General features: G+C 26.3%; 1 protein-coding gene across 1 annotated transcript; it reads right to left on the bottom strand.

Annotated features, from left to right (window-relative positions):
- Window positions 1–288: 288 nt before the first annotated feature.
- Window positions 289–5,706, bottom strand: LOC129005849 (uncharacterized). Its single transcript, XM_054434866.1, has one exon. It carries the CDS (start codon window positions 5,704–5,706, stop codon window positions 289–291), a length of 5,418 nt encoding a protein of 1,805 aa, XP_054290841.1.
- Between the last annotated feature and the right edge of the window lie 10,962 nt (window positions 5,707–16,668).

A 16,668-nucleotide genomic window follows, 5' to 3' on the forward strand; every position in this document is an offset into this window, starting at 1 on the left:
TTATCATGTTAAAATGAAAAATGTTAAAATGTAACATTTTATGATGTTAAAATGAAACATGTTAAAATGTAACATTTTATCATTGTTCAAAATGAATAGTTTAAATTATTTATTATATCTGTAAATGAAAAACTGATGTTCCTTGGTGAACATTTAAGCAACACTAAAAATCTTTATTTATTTACAAATTGGAATAGAAGCATATTTTTTGTAATCATCTGTTTAAAGAAAGACAAAGTTCAATATAATTAAACCTTTAACTAATATAACATTTTCTCCGGGGCGAGTTTAAGTCATCAGCTTGACTAGTTTAGCAGTCGGTCTTCTCCAGGTGCCGGTGGACGTTTTGATGTCTGCCACCCTCACTTGGCCATCTCGTCCAGGGTAAACAGCTTCGACTACACCCTTTGTCCACCTTCCTCTGGCTTGGCTATCTTCGGCAATTAGTACCACGTCTCCTTCTTTTAGATTATCTCGCCTTTCGTGCCACTTTGAGCGTTTGTTTAGTAAAGGCACATATTCTTTCAGCCAACGTTTCCAGAATTTGTCTGCCATGTCCTGTGCGATCTTCCATTGTCTATGCAGGTGCTTCTCCGTTATAATGACAGCTGGTGTGACTCTATCTGCTCCTCCCTGGAGAAAGTGGTTTGATGTCAAAGGGAGCTCATCATTAGGGTCGTCTGATACAGGAAATAAGGGTCTGTTGTTGATTATGTATTCTACTTCACATAATAGAGTAGTCAACGTTTCTTCTTTAGGAGCTTGGGTGTTTAAAATCACTCTTAAACATTTCTTCACCGATTGTATAAGACGTTCATGCGCACCACCCATGTGAGGGCTCGCCGGTGGTAGAAAAGTCCACTTCATCATCTTCCCCACGCAGAACGTTTTAATTTGTTCGTTATCAAACGACTCAAGTCCTTTTCTTAATTCGTTCTCTGCGCCCTTAAAGTTGGTACCATTGTCTGATATCAATTCCGAAGGACAACCCCGCCTTGCTGCAAATCTCCTGATCGCAAGAATTGCCGAGTCTGTATTGAGAGAAGCTGCAATCTCCAAGTGTACCGCTCGCACTGACAGACATGTGAACAACACTCCATATCGCTTTTCTCTTCTGCGACCTATAGTGACTTCCAGAGGCCCAAAATAATCCACAGCCACACAGGTGAATGGACGTCCATAAGGTTCTAATCTGTTTGCCGGAAGAGGAGCCATCTGAGGATTTTTAGGTGTGTTTCTGCGCAGCTGACACTTCTTACAATTTGCCCAACAGCTCTTAATTGCTCGCTTCAAACGGATTACCCAAAATCGTTGTCTCAAATTATTTGCCACGGTTTCTTGACCTTGATGAGCTGCCTGTTCATGTTCATGTTGGATCAATAGGACTGTAAGTCGATGTTTAGGATCTAAAATTATGGGATTTTTCAGGTCTTGACTGATTTGGTTCCCATATTCAGTCCTTCCTCTCATTTTCAATAAGTTCCCTGTCAAAATAGGACTTAGCTTATGAAGTCGACTTTCTCGAGGAACTGGCTTGTTCTCCTCAAGATTCTTCATTTCTTTAGGAAAAGATTCTAGTTGTGAAAGTCTGAAGCAGGTTTCTTCAGCTCGTTGAAGCTCTTCAACACCAAGACTCACATTTGTATTTCTCTCAGATTTACATCTCGTATTGGAAATGAATCGTTGCATCCATGCTACTGCTCTTATGAGTCTGGAGTATTTTGAAAATCTCTCCATATCGATAACATTTTCTTTGTTTTCAGGTAAAATTGCTAAGGCTACTTCATTGCAGTCTTCTTTTCTCGGAATACTTTCAATTTTTGGCCATTCTTTTTCTTTTTTAAGTAAGAAGGATGGACCTTGGAGCCAACGGCAATCGTTCGTTAATGGAGTTGCTGATTCCCGTGTAGCTTCATCAGCTACATTTTCTGTCGTAGGTAACCACCTCCATTGATTTCTGTCTGAGTTGCTCAGTATTTTATCAACACGATTAGCAACATAGGCTGACTTTTGCTTTTGAGTTGCTTGAATCCAGCACCACACAATTCTTGAGTCCGTCCAAAAGTATGTTTGGTCTATTTCCATTTTGTGAAACTGATAGATCAAAGATGCAATTTGACTGCCTAATACAGCTGCTTGCAGTTCAAGTCTAGGGATGGTGGACGACTTTAGGGGAGCAACACGTGATCTTGCCAGTACAAAAACAACTTCCACGCAATCTTCTGGTTTTTCAGTCCTAAAATAAGCAACCGAACAAAATCCTTTCTCACTTGCGTCACAGAAAATATGTAATGATACAGTGCAGTTTGCAGTCAAGTTGTAGCATCGAGGTATTTTCAGATTTTCCGAAATCTTCACATCTTTCATCCAATTTCTCCATGCCTTTTCCAACTGCGCTGGAATTCTTTCATCCCACTGGACATTCATTTTCCACAGATTTTGTACCAGAATTTTGCCCTTCATTGTGATTGGAGTGATAAAGCCTATTGGATCATAAATGGACATCACAGCCTGGAGCACCTGTCGTTTGGTTGGTGGCTCTTTTAGATCAACGACTTCTTTCTTCACTTTTACAAAGTTGATTTTGAAAAGGAAGAAATCCTCATGGAAATTCCAGTGTATCCCGAGTACTCGCTCTGTGTCATCAGTTGTTATTCCAACATCTTCTTCTTTCAAGTAGTTTTTTGACCAACTTTTCTTTGGCAGACAGCTCATTAACTCTGGTGAATTGCTAATAAAGTTCCTCAAATTGAAACCACCTTTTTTACATATGTTTACAACTCCTTCTATTAAGCTCTTAGCTTCTTCCACAGATTGGTTGCTATCAAGATAATCATCCATGTAGAATTGTTGATTTACAGCTAGCTTTGCATCTGGATGTTCCTCTCCATGTTTTTCACTATTTTTTCTAGTTATGTAAATGGCACTGGTTGGTGAGCAAACTGCCCCAAAAATCATTGATGTCATACACCACTCCTGTAATTTTCCGTCAGTTTCTTCCCTCCATAAAAAACGTAGTGAGTCTTGATCTTCTGGAATAATCTTTATTCTCAAAAACATCTCTTCAATATCTGCTGCGTATGCGATTTCATGTTTTCTGAACTGGAACAGAATACTTATCAGGCTATTGAATAAATTTGGTCCAGGTAGTAGACAACTGTTCAGGCTCTTTCCATGTGATTTTGACGCAGCATCAAACACAAAACGGAACTTGTCCGGTTTTCTGGGATTGTAGACAGGAAAGTGAGGAAGGTACCAGGTTTTCTCACTTTTGTTCTTTACCTCATCCAAATTTAACTTTTTTGCATATCCCTTTTCAGCATAACTTGCTATTTTCTGATGATATTGTTGACATAGTTTTGGGTCCTCTTTCATTTTATTTTCAACGTAGTTAAATCTCTTCAATGCAACGGAACGACTTTCTGGTAACCATGGTTTGTCTTCTTTCCATAACAAACCAGTTTGCCAACAACCATCTTCTGTTTGTGAACAGGTATTTTCCAATATTTTTTCTGCTCTAACTTCTTCATCGCTTTTATTGGATTCCTTAATCAGGCAGTCGATAAAATCCCTCTCAAAACTTTCTTTAACTAGTGAGTTAAGCTCCAACATATCTGAATTTGTTTCATGTTTAAACATAACAAAGTCGTTGTCTATACGAGTTTGATAGTTTACATTTCCAGTAGGACCATTTATTGTCCAACCTAGTTTCGACTTCAAAGCAATCGGTGCATTTGTAGGTCCAATGATTACTTTCAGAGGCACTGTCAAATGTACATGTTCATGTCCAATCAGTAGTCGTGGACGACCACGCTGAAACACTTCTTCAGGGATTTCCTGTAAATAAGACCATTTATTTTTCATTTGTTCTGAATTCATAGACTGTATTGGTAACTGCAAGGCTGTCAAGGTCTTCACGTTGTTTAGAGTCAAGTGTTCGCCTGTATCTCCTATAACTGTCAGTGTTACAGTCTGAGATTCTTTTTCTGTATAAACAGATCCATCTGTCCAGGAGAAAGATACAGGTTTAGTAGGTCCATCAATTTCGAGTTCTTCAACCAATCCCTTTTCGATGACAGAAATAGTTGAACCGTCATCAATTAAAGCAAATGTTTCAATTTGCTTGCCATTCTTTCCTACCAATGTTACTGAGAGAACCCTCAACAACACTCTTGCAACAGGTTCTTCTTGAAATCCCATATGTTCACTGTGAATTTCCAATTTAGGTGTCTCTTTATTAGCACCTTCTTCTTTTGAGGTCACGTGTAACAGTTTATTATGGAAATAGGTGCAGCCATTAACTCCACAAGCAAGTTTGTTACGACAAGTCATCGCTCGGTGTTTAGTCTTCAAGCAATTGAAACACAGACTGTTACTCTTGACTGTCTCCCATCTTTTATTTACATCATACTTTAGGAATTGCTTGCATTCTGTCAATGTATGGTCTTGTTTTTTGCAGCAAACACATATACGTTTTTTAAACTTCTTGTCACCTTCATGTTGTACTAATACAAAGTTCTTGGAGTTTGATTCATTTCTTGATGACATGTTTTTAAAGTTTCCACTAGTAGATGTACTGGGAGCACATATAATTGCTGCATCTGCCACAGAAGAGAGCCACGTCGAAAAGCTGTCGAGGCCAATTGGTTGTTTCAATTGAGACTGTGGTGAAGTGACAAACATTCCCCAGTTGAGCTTCATGTTGGTGGACAGTTTTTCTGTGAGCTCTTCCATAAGTTGTGGGTTAAACAAGTAGTGGTCCTGCTTCAAGGATTTTACCGTAACTACTAAGTTCCTTACCATGTCACTAAAAGCAACCAAAGTGTCAGGCTTGTAGTCCTTAGTTGGTGGTCGACCTTTCACGCTTGCTATGAGATTTTTAATAATTATATCTGGTCTTCCGAAACGCCGTTCCAACAAATTAACAATTTCTGGTACGTTCTCAGGATATATCAACAGTGCTGATATCATTTCTTTAGCTTTTCCAGTAATACACTTCTGAAGTCTTTGAAGATTCTCCAAATCAGTGTAGTCATTAATTTCAGTAGATCGCCTGTATTCAGCTATCCAAGCGGGCCATTGGTCTAGATCTCCGCTGAAATTAGGTAGAGCTGACAATATTCTCGCCGGCATCTTCTCTCTAAATATCATTTTATCAGGTTGACAATCTCGAGGGAAACACGAAACATCTCGAGGAATTCTCCTTCCTTCGCTGAAAGCTACAGTCCTTGCTTCTCGAGGATTTTCACAGTTTTCTTCTCGAGGCTGGAAACTAGACTGTACTTCGTGATGCGGCAAGGATACCTCCTGCTGTACACTCTTCATAATATTTACTGGAACATTAGTACAAGGCTTCAAAACGTTATTTTTATTAATGTCTTCAGCTTGATCCTTTGTCTGCATCCACTTTTCAACAGCTTCCTTTGTGGGCAACGGTCGTGGAAGAGAAGAAATTGAAGTCCTAGATGATCTGCTACTGACTCTTGACGATCCCCTGCTAAGCGATGACAGTCTGTCTTCAAGTAGCTTCTTCTTCATTTCTATTTCCTTCCGCTTGGCTTCTTCCTCCACTCGGGCAAGTCTTTCATCAGCTACTGCTATTTTTACTGCTGCCTCTGCCTCTGCTTTCTCCGCCGCCGCCTTTGCTTTAGCACATGATACAACAAGGGACGTTTCTTCTTCCTGTATCTTAATCAATTCGTCCATAACCTCTAAAACACTTTCATTCCTACTCCTACTTGAGCTAGTTTTATGAGATCTTACCGACAAAGGAATATGCATATCACTTACTGGCTCATTATTTTTACCATCAAAATCCTGAGATTTTATAGCAGACTTCTTGACTTTGGACCTTGTAAATGCTCCAGTAGTCGACATTTAGTTGATTCGCAAAAGTTTCGGCACCAATGTTCAAAATGAATAGTTTAAATTATTTATTATATCTGTAAATGAAAAACTGATGTTCCTTGGTGAACATTTAAGCAACACTAAAAATCTTTATTTATTTACAAATTGGAATAGAAGCATATTTTTTGTAATCATCTTTTTAAAGAAAGACAAAGTTCAATATAATTAAACCTTTAACTAATATAACAATCATGTTAAAATGAAACATGTTAAAATGCAACATGTTAAAATGTAACATTTTATCATGTTAAAATGCAACATTTTTAAATGTAACATATTTAAATGTAACATGTTAAAATGTAACATTTTATGATGTTAAAATGAAAAATGTTAAAATGTAACATTTTATCATGTTTAAATGAAACATGTAAAAATGTAACATTTTTAAATGTAACATTTTATCATGTTAAAATGAAACATGTTAAAATGTAACATTTTATCATGTTAAAATGCAACATGTTAAAATGTAACATTTTATCATGTTAAAATGCAACATGTTAAAATGTAACATTTTATCATGTTAAAATGCAACATGTTAAAATGTAACATTTTATCATGTTAAAATGCAACATATTAAAATGTAACATGTTAAAATGTAACATTTTTAATGTAACATTTTTAAATGAAACATGTAAAAATGTAACATTTTATCATGTTAAAATGAAACAAGTGAAAATGTAACATTTTATCATGTTAAAATGCAACATGTTAAAATGTAACATTTTATCATGTTAAAATGAAACATGTTAAAATGTAACATTTTATCATGTTAAAATGAAACATGTTAAAATGTAACATTTTATCATGTTAAAATGAAACATGTTAAAATGTAACATTTTATCATGTTAAAATGAAACATGTTTAAATGTAACATTTTATCATGTTAAAATGAAACATGTTAAAATGTAACATTTTATCATGTTAAAATGAAACATGTTAAAATGTAACATTTTATGATGTTAAAATGAAACATGTTAAAATGTAACATTTTATCATGTTAAAATGAAACATGTTAAAATGTAACATTTTATCATGTTAAAATGCAACATGTTAAAATCTAACATTTTATCATGTTAAAATGCAACATGTTTAAATGCAACATGTTTAAATGTAACATATTAAAATGTAACATGTTAAAATGTAACATTTTATGATGTTAAAATGAAAAATGTTAAAATGTAACATTTTATCATGTTTAAATGAAACATGTAAAAATGTAACAATTTTAAATGTAACATTTTATCATGTTAAAATGAAACATGTTAAAATGTAACATTTTATCATGTTAAAATGCAACATGTTAAAATGTAACATTTTATCATGTTAAAATGCAACATGTTAAAATGTAACATTTTATCATGTTAAAATGCAACATGTTAAAATGTAACATTTTATCATGTTAAAATGCAACATGTTAAAATGTAACATATTAAAATGTAACATGTTAAAATGTAACATTTTTTAATGTAACATTTTAAAATGAAACATGTAAAAATATAACATTTTATCGTGTTAAAATGAAACAAGTTAAAATGTAACATTTTATCATGTTAAAATGCAACATGTTAAAATGTAACATTTTATCATGTTAAAATGAAACATGTTAAAATGTAACATTTTATCATGTAACATTTTATCATGTTAAAATGAAACATGTTAAAATGTAACATTTTATCATGTTAAAATGAAACATGTTAAAATGTAACATTTTATCATGTTAAAATGAAACATGTTAAAATGTAACATTTTATCATGTTAAAATGCAACATGTTAAAATGAAACATTTTATCATGTTAAAATGAAACATGTTAAAATGTAACATTTTATCATGTTAAAATGCAGCATGTTAAAATGTAACATATTAAAATGTAACATGTTAAAATGCAACATGTTAAAATGTAACATTTTATCATGTTAAAATGCAACATGTTAAAATGTAACATTTTATCATGTTAAAATGCAACATGTTAAAATGTAACATATTAAAATGTAACATGTTCAAATGTAACATTTTAAAATGTAACATTTTATCATGTTAAATCGCAATATGTTAAAATGTAACATTTTATCATGTTAAAATGCAACATGTTAAAATGTAAAATTTTACTATGTTAAAATGCAACATGTTAAAATGTAACATATTAAAATATAACATGTTAAAATGTAACATTTTAAAATGTAACATTTTTAAATGAAACATGTTAAAATGTAACATTTTATCATGTTAAAATGAAACATGTTAAAATGTAACATTTTATCATGTTAAAATGCAACATGTTAAAATGTAACATTTTATCATGTTAAAATGCAACATGTTAAAATGTAACATTTTATCATGTTAAAATGCAACATGTTAAAATGTAACATATAAAAATGTAACATGTTAAAATGTAACATTTTAAAATGAAACATGTTAAAATGTAACATTTTATCATGTTAAAATGAAACATGTTATAATGTAATATTTTATTATGTTAAAATGCAACATGTTAAAATGTAACATTTTATCATGTTAAAATGCAACATGTTAAAATGTAACATTTTATCATGTTAAAATGCAACATGTAAAAATGTAACATTTTATCCTGTAAAAATTCAACATGTTAAAATGTAACATTTTATCATGTTAAAATGCAACATGTTAAAATGCAACATGTTAAAATGCAACATGTTAAAATGTAACATTTTATCATGTTAAAATGCAACATGTTAAAATGTAACATATTAAAATGTAACATGTTAAAATGTAACATTTTATGATGTTAAAATGAAAAATGTTAAAATGTAACATTTTATCATGTTTAAATGAAACATGTAAAAATGTAACATTTTTTAATGTAACATTTTATCATGTTAAAATGAAACATGTTAAAATGTAACATTTTATCATGTTAAAATGCAACATGTTAAAATGTAACATATTAAAATGTAACATGTTAAAATGTAACATTTTAAAATGTAACATTTTAAAATGTAACATTTTAAAATGAAACATGTTAAAATGTAACATTTTATGATGTTAAAATGAAACATGTTAAAATGTAACATTTTATCATGTTAAAATAAAACATGTTAAAATGTAACATTTTATCATGTTAAAATGCAACATGTTAAAATGTAACATATTAAAATGTAACATTTTAAAATGAAACATGTTAAAATGTAACATTTTATCCTGTAAAAATTCAACATGTTAAAATGTAACATTTTATCATGTTAAAATGCAACATGTTAAAATGCAACATGTTAAAATGTAACATTTTATCATGTTAAAATGCAACATGTTAAAATGTAACATATTAAAATGTAACATGTTAAAATGTAACATTTTATGATGTTAAAATGAAAAATGTTAAAATGTAACATTTTATCATGTTTAAATGAAACATGTAAAAATGTAACATTTTTTAATGTAACATTTTATCATGTTAAAATGAAACATGTTAAAATGTAACATTTTATCATGTTAAAATGCAATATGTTAAAATGTAACATATTAAAATGTAACATGTTAAAATGTAACATTTTAAAATGTAACATTTTAAAATGTAACATTTTAAAATGAAACATGTTAAAATGTAACATTTTATGATGTTAAAATGAAACATGTTAAAATGTAACATTTTATCATGTTAAAATAAAACATGTTAAAATGTAACATTTTATCATGTTAAAATGCAACATGTTAAAATGTAACATTTTATCATGTTAAAATGCAACATGTTAAAATGTAACATTTTATCATGTTAAAATGCAACATGTTAAAATGTAACATATTAAAATGTAACATGTTAAAATGTAACATTTTTTAATGTAACATTTTTAAATGAAACATGTAAAAATGTAACATTTTATCATGTTAAAATGAAACAAGTGAAAATGTAACATTTTATCATGTTAAAATGCAACATGTTAAAATGTAACATTTTATCATGTTAAAATGAAACATGTTAAAATGTAACATTTTATCATGTTAAAATGAAACATGTTAAAATGTAACATTTTATCATGTTAAAATGAAACATGTTAAAATGTAACATTTTATCATGTTAAAATGAAACATGTTTAAATGTAACATTTTATCAAGTTAAAATGAAACATGTTAAAATGTAACATTTTATCATGTTAAAATGAAACATGTTAAAATGTAACATTTTATGATGTTAAAATGAAACATGTTAAAATGTAACATTTTATCATGTTAAAATGAAACATGTTAAAATGTAACATTTTATCATGTTAAAATGCAACATGTTAAAATCTAACATTTTATCATGTTAAAATGCAACATGTTTAAATGCAACATGTTTTAATGTAACATATTAAAATGTAACATGTTAAAATGTAACATTTTATGATGTTAAAATGAAAAATGTTAAAATGTAACATTTTATCATGTTTAAATGAAACATGTAAAAATGTAACAATTTTAAATGTAACATTTTATCATGTTAAAATGAAACATGTTAAAATGTAACATTTTATCATGTTAAAATGCAACATGTTAAAATGTAACATTTTATCATGTTAAAATGCAACATGTTAAAATGTAACATTTTATCATGTTAAAATGCAACATGTTAAAATGTAACATTTTATCATGTTAAAATGCAACATGTTAAAATGTAACATATTAAAATGTAACATGTTAAAATGTAACATTTTTTAATGTAACATTTTTAAATGAAACATGTAAAAATATAACATTTTATCATGTTAAAATGAAACAAGTTAAAATGTAACATTTTATCATGTTAAAATGCAACATGTTAAAATGTAACATTTTATCATGTTAAAATGAAACATGTTAAAATGTAACATTTTATCATGTAACATTTTATCATGTTAAAATGAAACATGTTAAAATGTAACATTTTATCATGTTAAAATGAAACATGTTTAAATGTAACATTTTATCATGTTAAAATGAAACATGTTAAAATGTAACATTTTATCATGTTAAAATGAAACATGTTAAAATGTAACATTTTATCATGCTAAAATGAAACATGTTAAAATGTAACATTTTATCATGTTAAAATGCAACATGTTAAAATGAAACATTTTATCATGTTAAAATGAAACATGTTAAAATGTAACATTTTATCATGTTAAAATGCAGCATGTTAAAATGTAACATATTAAAATGTAACATGTTAAAATGCAACATGTTAAAATGTAACATTTTATCATGTTAAAATGCAACATGTCAAAATGTAACATTTTATCATGTTAAAATGCAACATGTTAAAATGTAACATATTAAAATGTAACATGTTCAAATGTAACATTTTAAAATGTAACATTTTATCATGTTAAATCGCAATATGTTAAAATGTAACATTTTATCATGTTAAAATGCAACATGTTAAAATGTAAAATTTTACTATGTTAAAATGCAACATGTTAAAATGTAACATATTAAAATATAACATGTTAAAATGTAACATTTTAAAATGTAACATTTTTAAATGAAACATGTTAAAATGTAACATTTTATCATGTTAAAATGAAACATGCTAAAATGTAACATTTTATCATGTTAAAATGCAACATGTTAAAATGTAACATTTTATCATGTTAAAATGCAACATGTTAAAATGTAACATTTTATCATGTTAAAATGCAACATGTTAAAATGTAACATATAAAAATGTAACATGTTAAAATGCAACATGTTAAAATGTAACATTTTATCATGTTAAAATGCAACATGTTAAAATGTAACATATTAAAATGTAACATGTTAAAATGTAACATTTTATGATGTTAAAATGAAAAATGTTAAAATGTAACATTTTATCATGTTTAAATGAAACATGTAAAAATGTAACATTTTTTAATGTAACATTTTATCATGTTAAAATGAAACATGTTAAAATGTAACATTTTATCATGTTAAAATGCAACATGTTAAAATGTAACATATTAAAATGTAACATGTTAAAATGTAACATTTTAAAATGTAATATTTTAAAATGTAACATTTTAAAATGAAACATGTTAAAATGTAACATTTTATGATGTTAAAATGAAACATGTTAAAATGTAACATTTTATCATGTTAAAATAAAACATGTTAAAATGTAACATTTTATCATGTTAAAATGCAACATGTTAAAATGTAACATATTAAAATGTAACATTTTAAAATGAAACATGTTATCATGTTAAAATGAAACATGTTAAAATGTAACATTTTATCATGTTAAAATGCAACATGTTAAAATGTAACATTTTATCATGTTAAAATGCAACATGTTAAAATGTAACATTTTATCATGTTAAAATGCAACATGTTAAAATGTAACATTTTATCATGTTAAAATGCAACATGTTAAAATGTAACATTTTATCATGTTAAAATGCAACATGTTAAAATGTAACATATTAAAATGTAACATGTTAAAATGAAACATGTTAAAATGTAACATTTTATCATGTTAAAATAAAACATGTTAAAATGTAACATTTTATCATGTTAAAATGCAACATGTTAAAATGTAACATATTAAAATGTAACAATTTTAAATGTAACATTTTATCATGTTAAAATGAAACATGTTAAAATGTAACATTTTATCATGTTAAAATGCAACATGTTAAAATGTAACATTTTATCATGTTAAAATGCAACATGTTAAAATGTAACATTTTATCATGTTAAAATGCAACATGTTAAAATGTAACATTTTATCATGTTAAAATGCAACATGTTAAAATGTAACATATTAAAATGTAACATGTTAAAATGTAACATTTTTTAATGTAACATTTTTAAATGAAACATGTAAAAATATAACATTTTATCATGTTAAAATGAAACAAGTTAAAATGTAACAATTTATCATGTTAAAATGCAACATGTTAAAATGTAACATTTTATCATGTTAAAATGAAACATGTTAAAATGTAACATTTTATCATGTAACATTTTATCATGTTAAAATGAAACATGTTAAAATGTAACATTTTATCATGTTAAAATGAAACATGTTTAAATGTAACATTTTATCATGTTAAAATGAAACATGTTAAAATGTAACATTTTATCATGTTAAAATGAAACATGTTAAAATGTAACATTTTATCATGTTAAAATGAAACATGTTAAAATGTAACATTTTATCATGTTAAAATGCAACATGTTAAAATGAAACATTTTATCATGTTAAAATGAAACATGTTAAAATGTAACATTTTATCATGTTAAAATGCAGCATGTTAAAATGTAACATATTAAAATGTAACATGTTAAAATGCAACATGTTAAAATGTAACATTTTATCATGTTAAAATGCAACATGTTAAAATGTAACATTTTATCATGTTAAAATGCAACATGTTAAAATGTAACATATTAAAATGTAACATGTTCAAATGTAACATTTTAAAATGTAACATTTTATCATGTTAAATCGCAATATGTTAAAATGTAACATTTTATCATGTTAAAATGCAACATGTTAAAATGTAAAATTTTACTATGTTAAAATGCAACATGTTAAAATGTAACATATTAAAATATAACATGTTAAAATGTAACATTTTAAAATGTAACATTTTTAAATGAAACATGTTAAAATGTAACATTTTATCATGTTAAAATGAAACATGTTAAAATGTAACATTTTATCATGTTAAAATGCAACATGTTAAAATGTAACATTTTATCATGTTAAAATGCAACATGTTAAAATGTAACATTTTATCATGTTAAAATGCAACATGTTAAAATGTAACATATAAAAATGTAACATGTTAAAATGTAACATTTTAAAATGAAACCTGTTAAAATGTAACATTTTATCATGTTAAAATGAAACATGTTATAATGTAACATTTTATCATGTTAAAATGCAACATGTTAAAATGTAACATTTTATCATGTTAAAATGCAACATGTTAAAATGTAACATTTTATCATGTTAAAATGCAACATGTAAAAATGTAACATTTTTTCCTGTAAAAATTCAACATGTTAAAATGTAACATTTTATCATGTTAAAATGCAACATGTTAAAATGCAACATGTTAAAATGTAACATTTTATCATGTTAAAATGCAACATGTTAAAATGTAACATATTAAAATGTAACATGTTAAAATGTAACATTTTATGATGTTAAAATGAAAAATGTTAAAATGTAACATTTTATCATGTTTAAATGAAACATGTAAAAATGTAACATTTTTTAATGTAACATTTTATCATGTTAAAATGAAACATGTTAAAATGTAACATTTTATCATGTTAAAATGCAACATGTTAAAATGTAACATATTAAAATGTAACATGTTAAAATGTAACATTTTAAAATGTAACATTTTAAAATGTAACATTTTAAAATGAAACATGTTAAAATGTAACATTTTATGATGTTAAAATGAAACATGTTAAAATGTAACATTTTATCATGTTAAAATAAAACATGTTAAAATGTAACATTTTATCATGTTAAAATGCAACATGTTAAAATGTAACATATTAAAATGTAACATTTTAAAATGAAACATGTTATCATGTTAAAATGAAACATGTTAAAATGTAACATTTTATCATGTTAAAATGCAACATGTTAAAATGTAACATTTTATCATGTTAAAATGCAACATGTTAAAATGTAACATTTTATCATGTTAAAATGCAACATGTTAAAATGTAACATTTTATCATGTTAAAATGCAACATGTTAAAATGTAACATATTAAAATGTAACATGTTAAAATGAAACATGTTAAAATGTAACATTTTATCATGTTAAAATAAAACATGTTAAAATGTAACATTTTATCATGTTAAAATGCAACATGTTAAAATGTAACATATTAAAATGTAACAATTTTAAATGTAACATTTTATCATGTTAAAATGAAACATGTTAAAATGTAACATTTTATCATGTTAAAATGCAACATGTTAAAATGTAACATTTTATCATGTTAAAATGCAACATGTTAAAATGTAACATTTTATCATGTTAAAATGCAACATGTTAAAATGTAACATTTTATCATGTTAAAATGCAACATGTTAAAATGTAACATATTAAAATGTAACATGTTAAAATGTAACATTTTTTAATGTAACATTTTTAAATGAAACATGTAAAAATATAACATTTTATCATGTTAAAATGAAACAAGTTAAAATGTAACATTTTATCATGTTAAAATGCAACATGTTAAAATGTAACATTTTATCATGTTAAAATGAAACATGTTAAAATGTAACATTTTATCATGTAACATTTTATCATGTTAAAATGAAACATGTTAAAATGTAACATTTTATCATGTTAAAATGAAACATGTTTAAATGTAACATTTTATCATGTTAAAATGAAACATGTTAAAATGTAACATTTTATCATGTTAAAATGAAACATGTTAAAATGTAACATTTTATCATGTTAAAATGAAACATGTTAAAATGTAACATTTTATCATGTTAAAATGCAACATGTTAAAATGAAACATTTTATCATGTTAAAATGAAACATGTTAAAATGTAACATTTTATCATGTTAAAATGCAGCATGTTAAAATGTAACATATTAAAATGTAACATGTTAAAATGCAACATGTTAAAATGTAACATTTTATCATGTTAAAATGCAACATGTTAAAATGTAACATTTTATCATGTTAAAATGCAACATGTTAAAATGTAACATATTAAAATGTAACATGTTCAAATGTAACATTTTAAAATGTAACATTTTATCATGTTAAATCGCAATATGTTAAAATGTAACATTTTATCATGTTAAAATGCAACATGTTAAAATGTAAAATTTTACTATGTTAAAATGCAACATGTTAAAATGTAACATATTAAAATATAACATGTTAAAATGTAACATTTTAAAATGTAACATTTTTAAATGAAACATGTTAAAATGTAACATTTTATCATGTTAAAATGAAACATGTTAAAATGTAACATTTTATCATGTTAAAATGCAACATGTTAAAATGTAACATTTTATCATGTTAAAATGCAACATGTTAAAATGTAACATTTTATCATGTTAAAATGCAACATGTTAAAATGTAACATTTTATCATGTTAAAATGAAACATGTTATAATGTAACATTTTATCATATTAAAATGCAACATGTTAAAATGTAACATTTTATCATGTTAAAATGCAACATGTTAAAATGTAACATTTTATCATGTTAAAATGCAACATGTAAAAATGTAACATTTTATCCTGTAAAAATTCAACATGTTAAAATGTAACATTTTATCATGTTAAAATGCAACATGTTAAAATGCAACATGTTAAAATGTAACATTTTATCATGTTAAAATGCAACATGTTAAAATGTAACATATTAAAATGTAACATGTTAAAATGTAACATTTTATCATGTTAAAATGCAACATGTTAAAATGCAACATGTTAAAATGTAACATTTTATCATGTTAAAATGCAACATGTTAAAATGCAACATGTTAAAATGTAACATTTTATCATGTTAAAATGCAACATGTTAAAATGTAACATATTAAAATGCAACATGTTAAAATGTAACATTTTATCATGTTAAAATGCAACATGTTAAAATGTAACATATTAAAATGTAACATGTTCAAATGTAACATTTTAAAATGTAACATTTTATCATGTTAAATCGCAATATGTTAAAATGTAACATTTTATCATGTTAAAATGCAACATGTTAAAATGTAAAATTTTACTATGTTAAAATGCAACATGTTAAAATGTAACATATTAAAATATAACATG

This window comes from Macrosteles quadrilineatus, unplaced genomic scaffold, assembly GCF_028750875.1.
Source record: "Macrosteles quadrilineatus isolate MER2022 unplaced genomic scaffold, UCM_ALF_1.0 Scaffold_38__1_contigs__length_1125367, whole genome shotgun sequence".
In the NCBI taxonomy this organism is placed as follows: Eukaryota; Metazoa; Arthropoda; class Insecta; order Hemiptera; family Cicadellidae; genus Macrosteles; species Macrosteles quadrilineatus.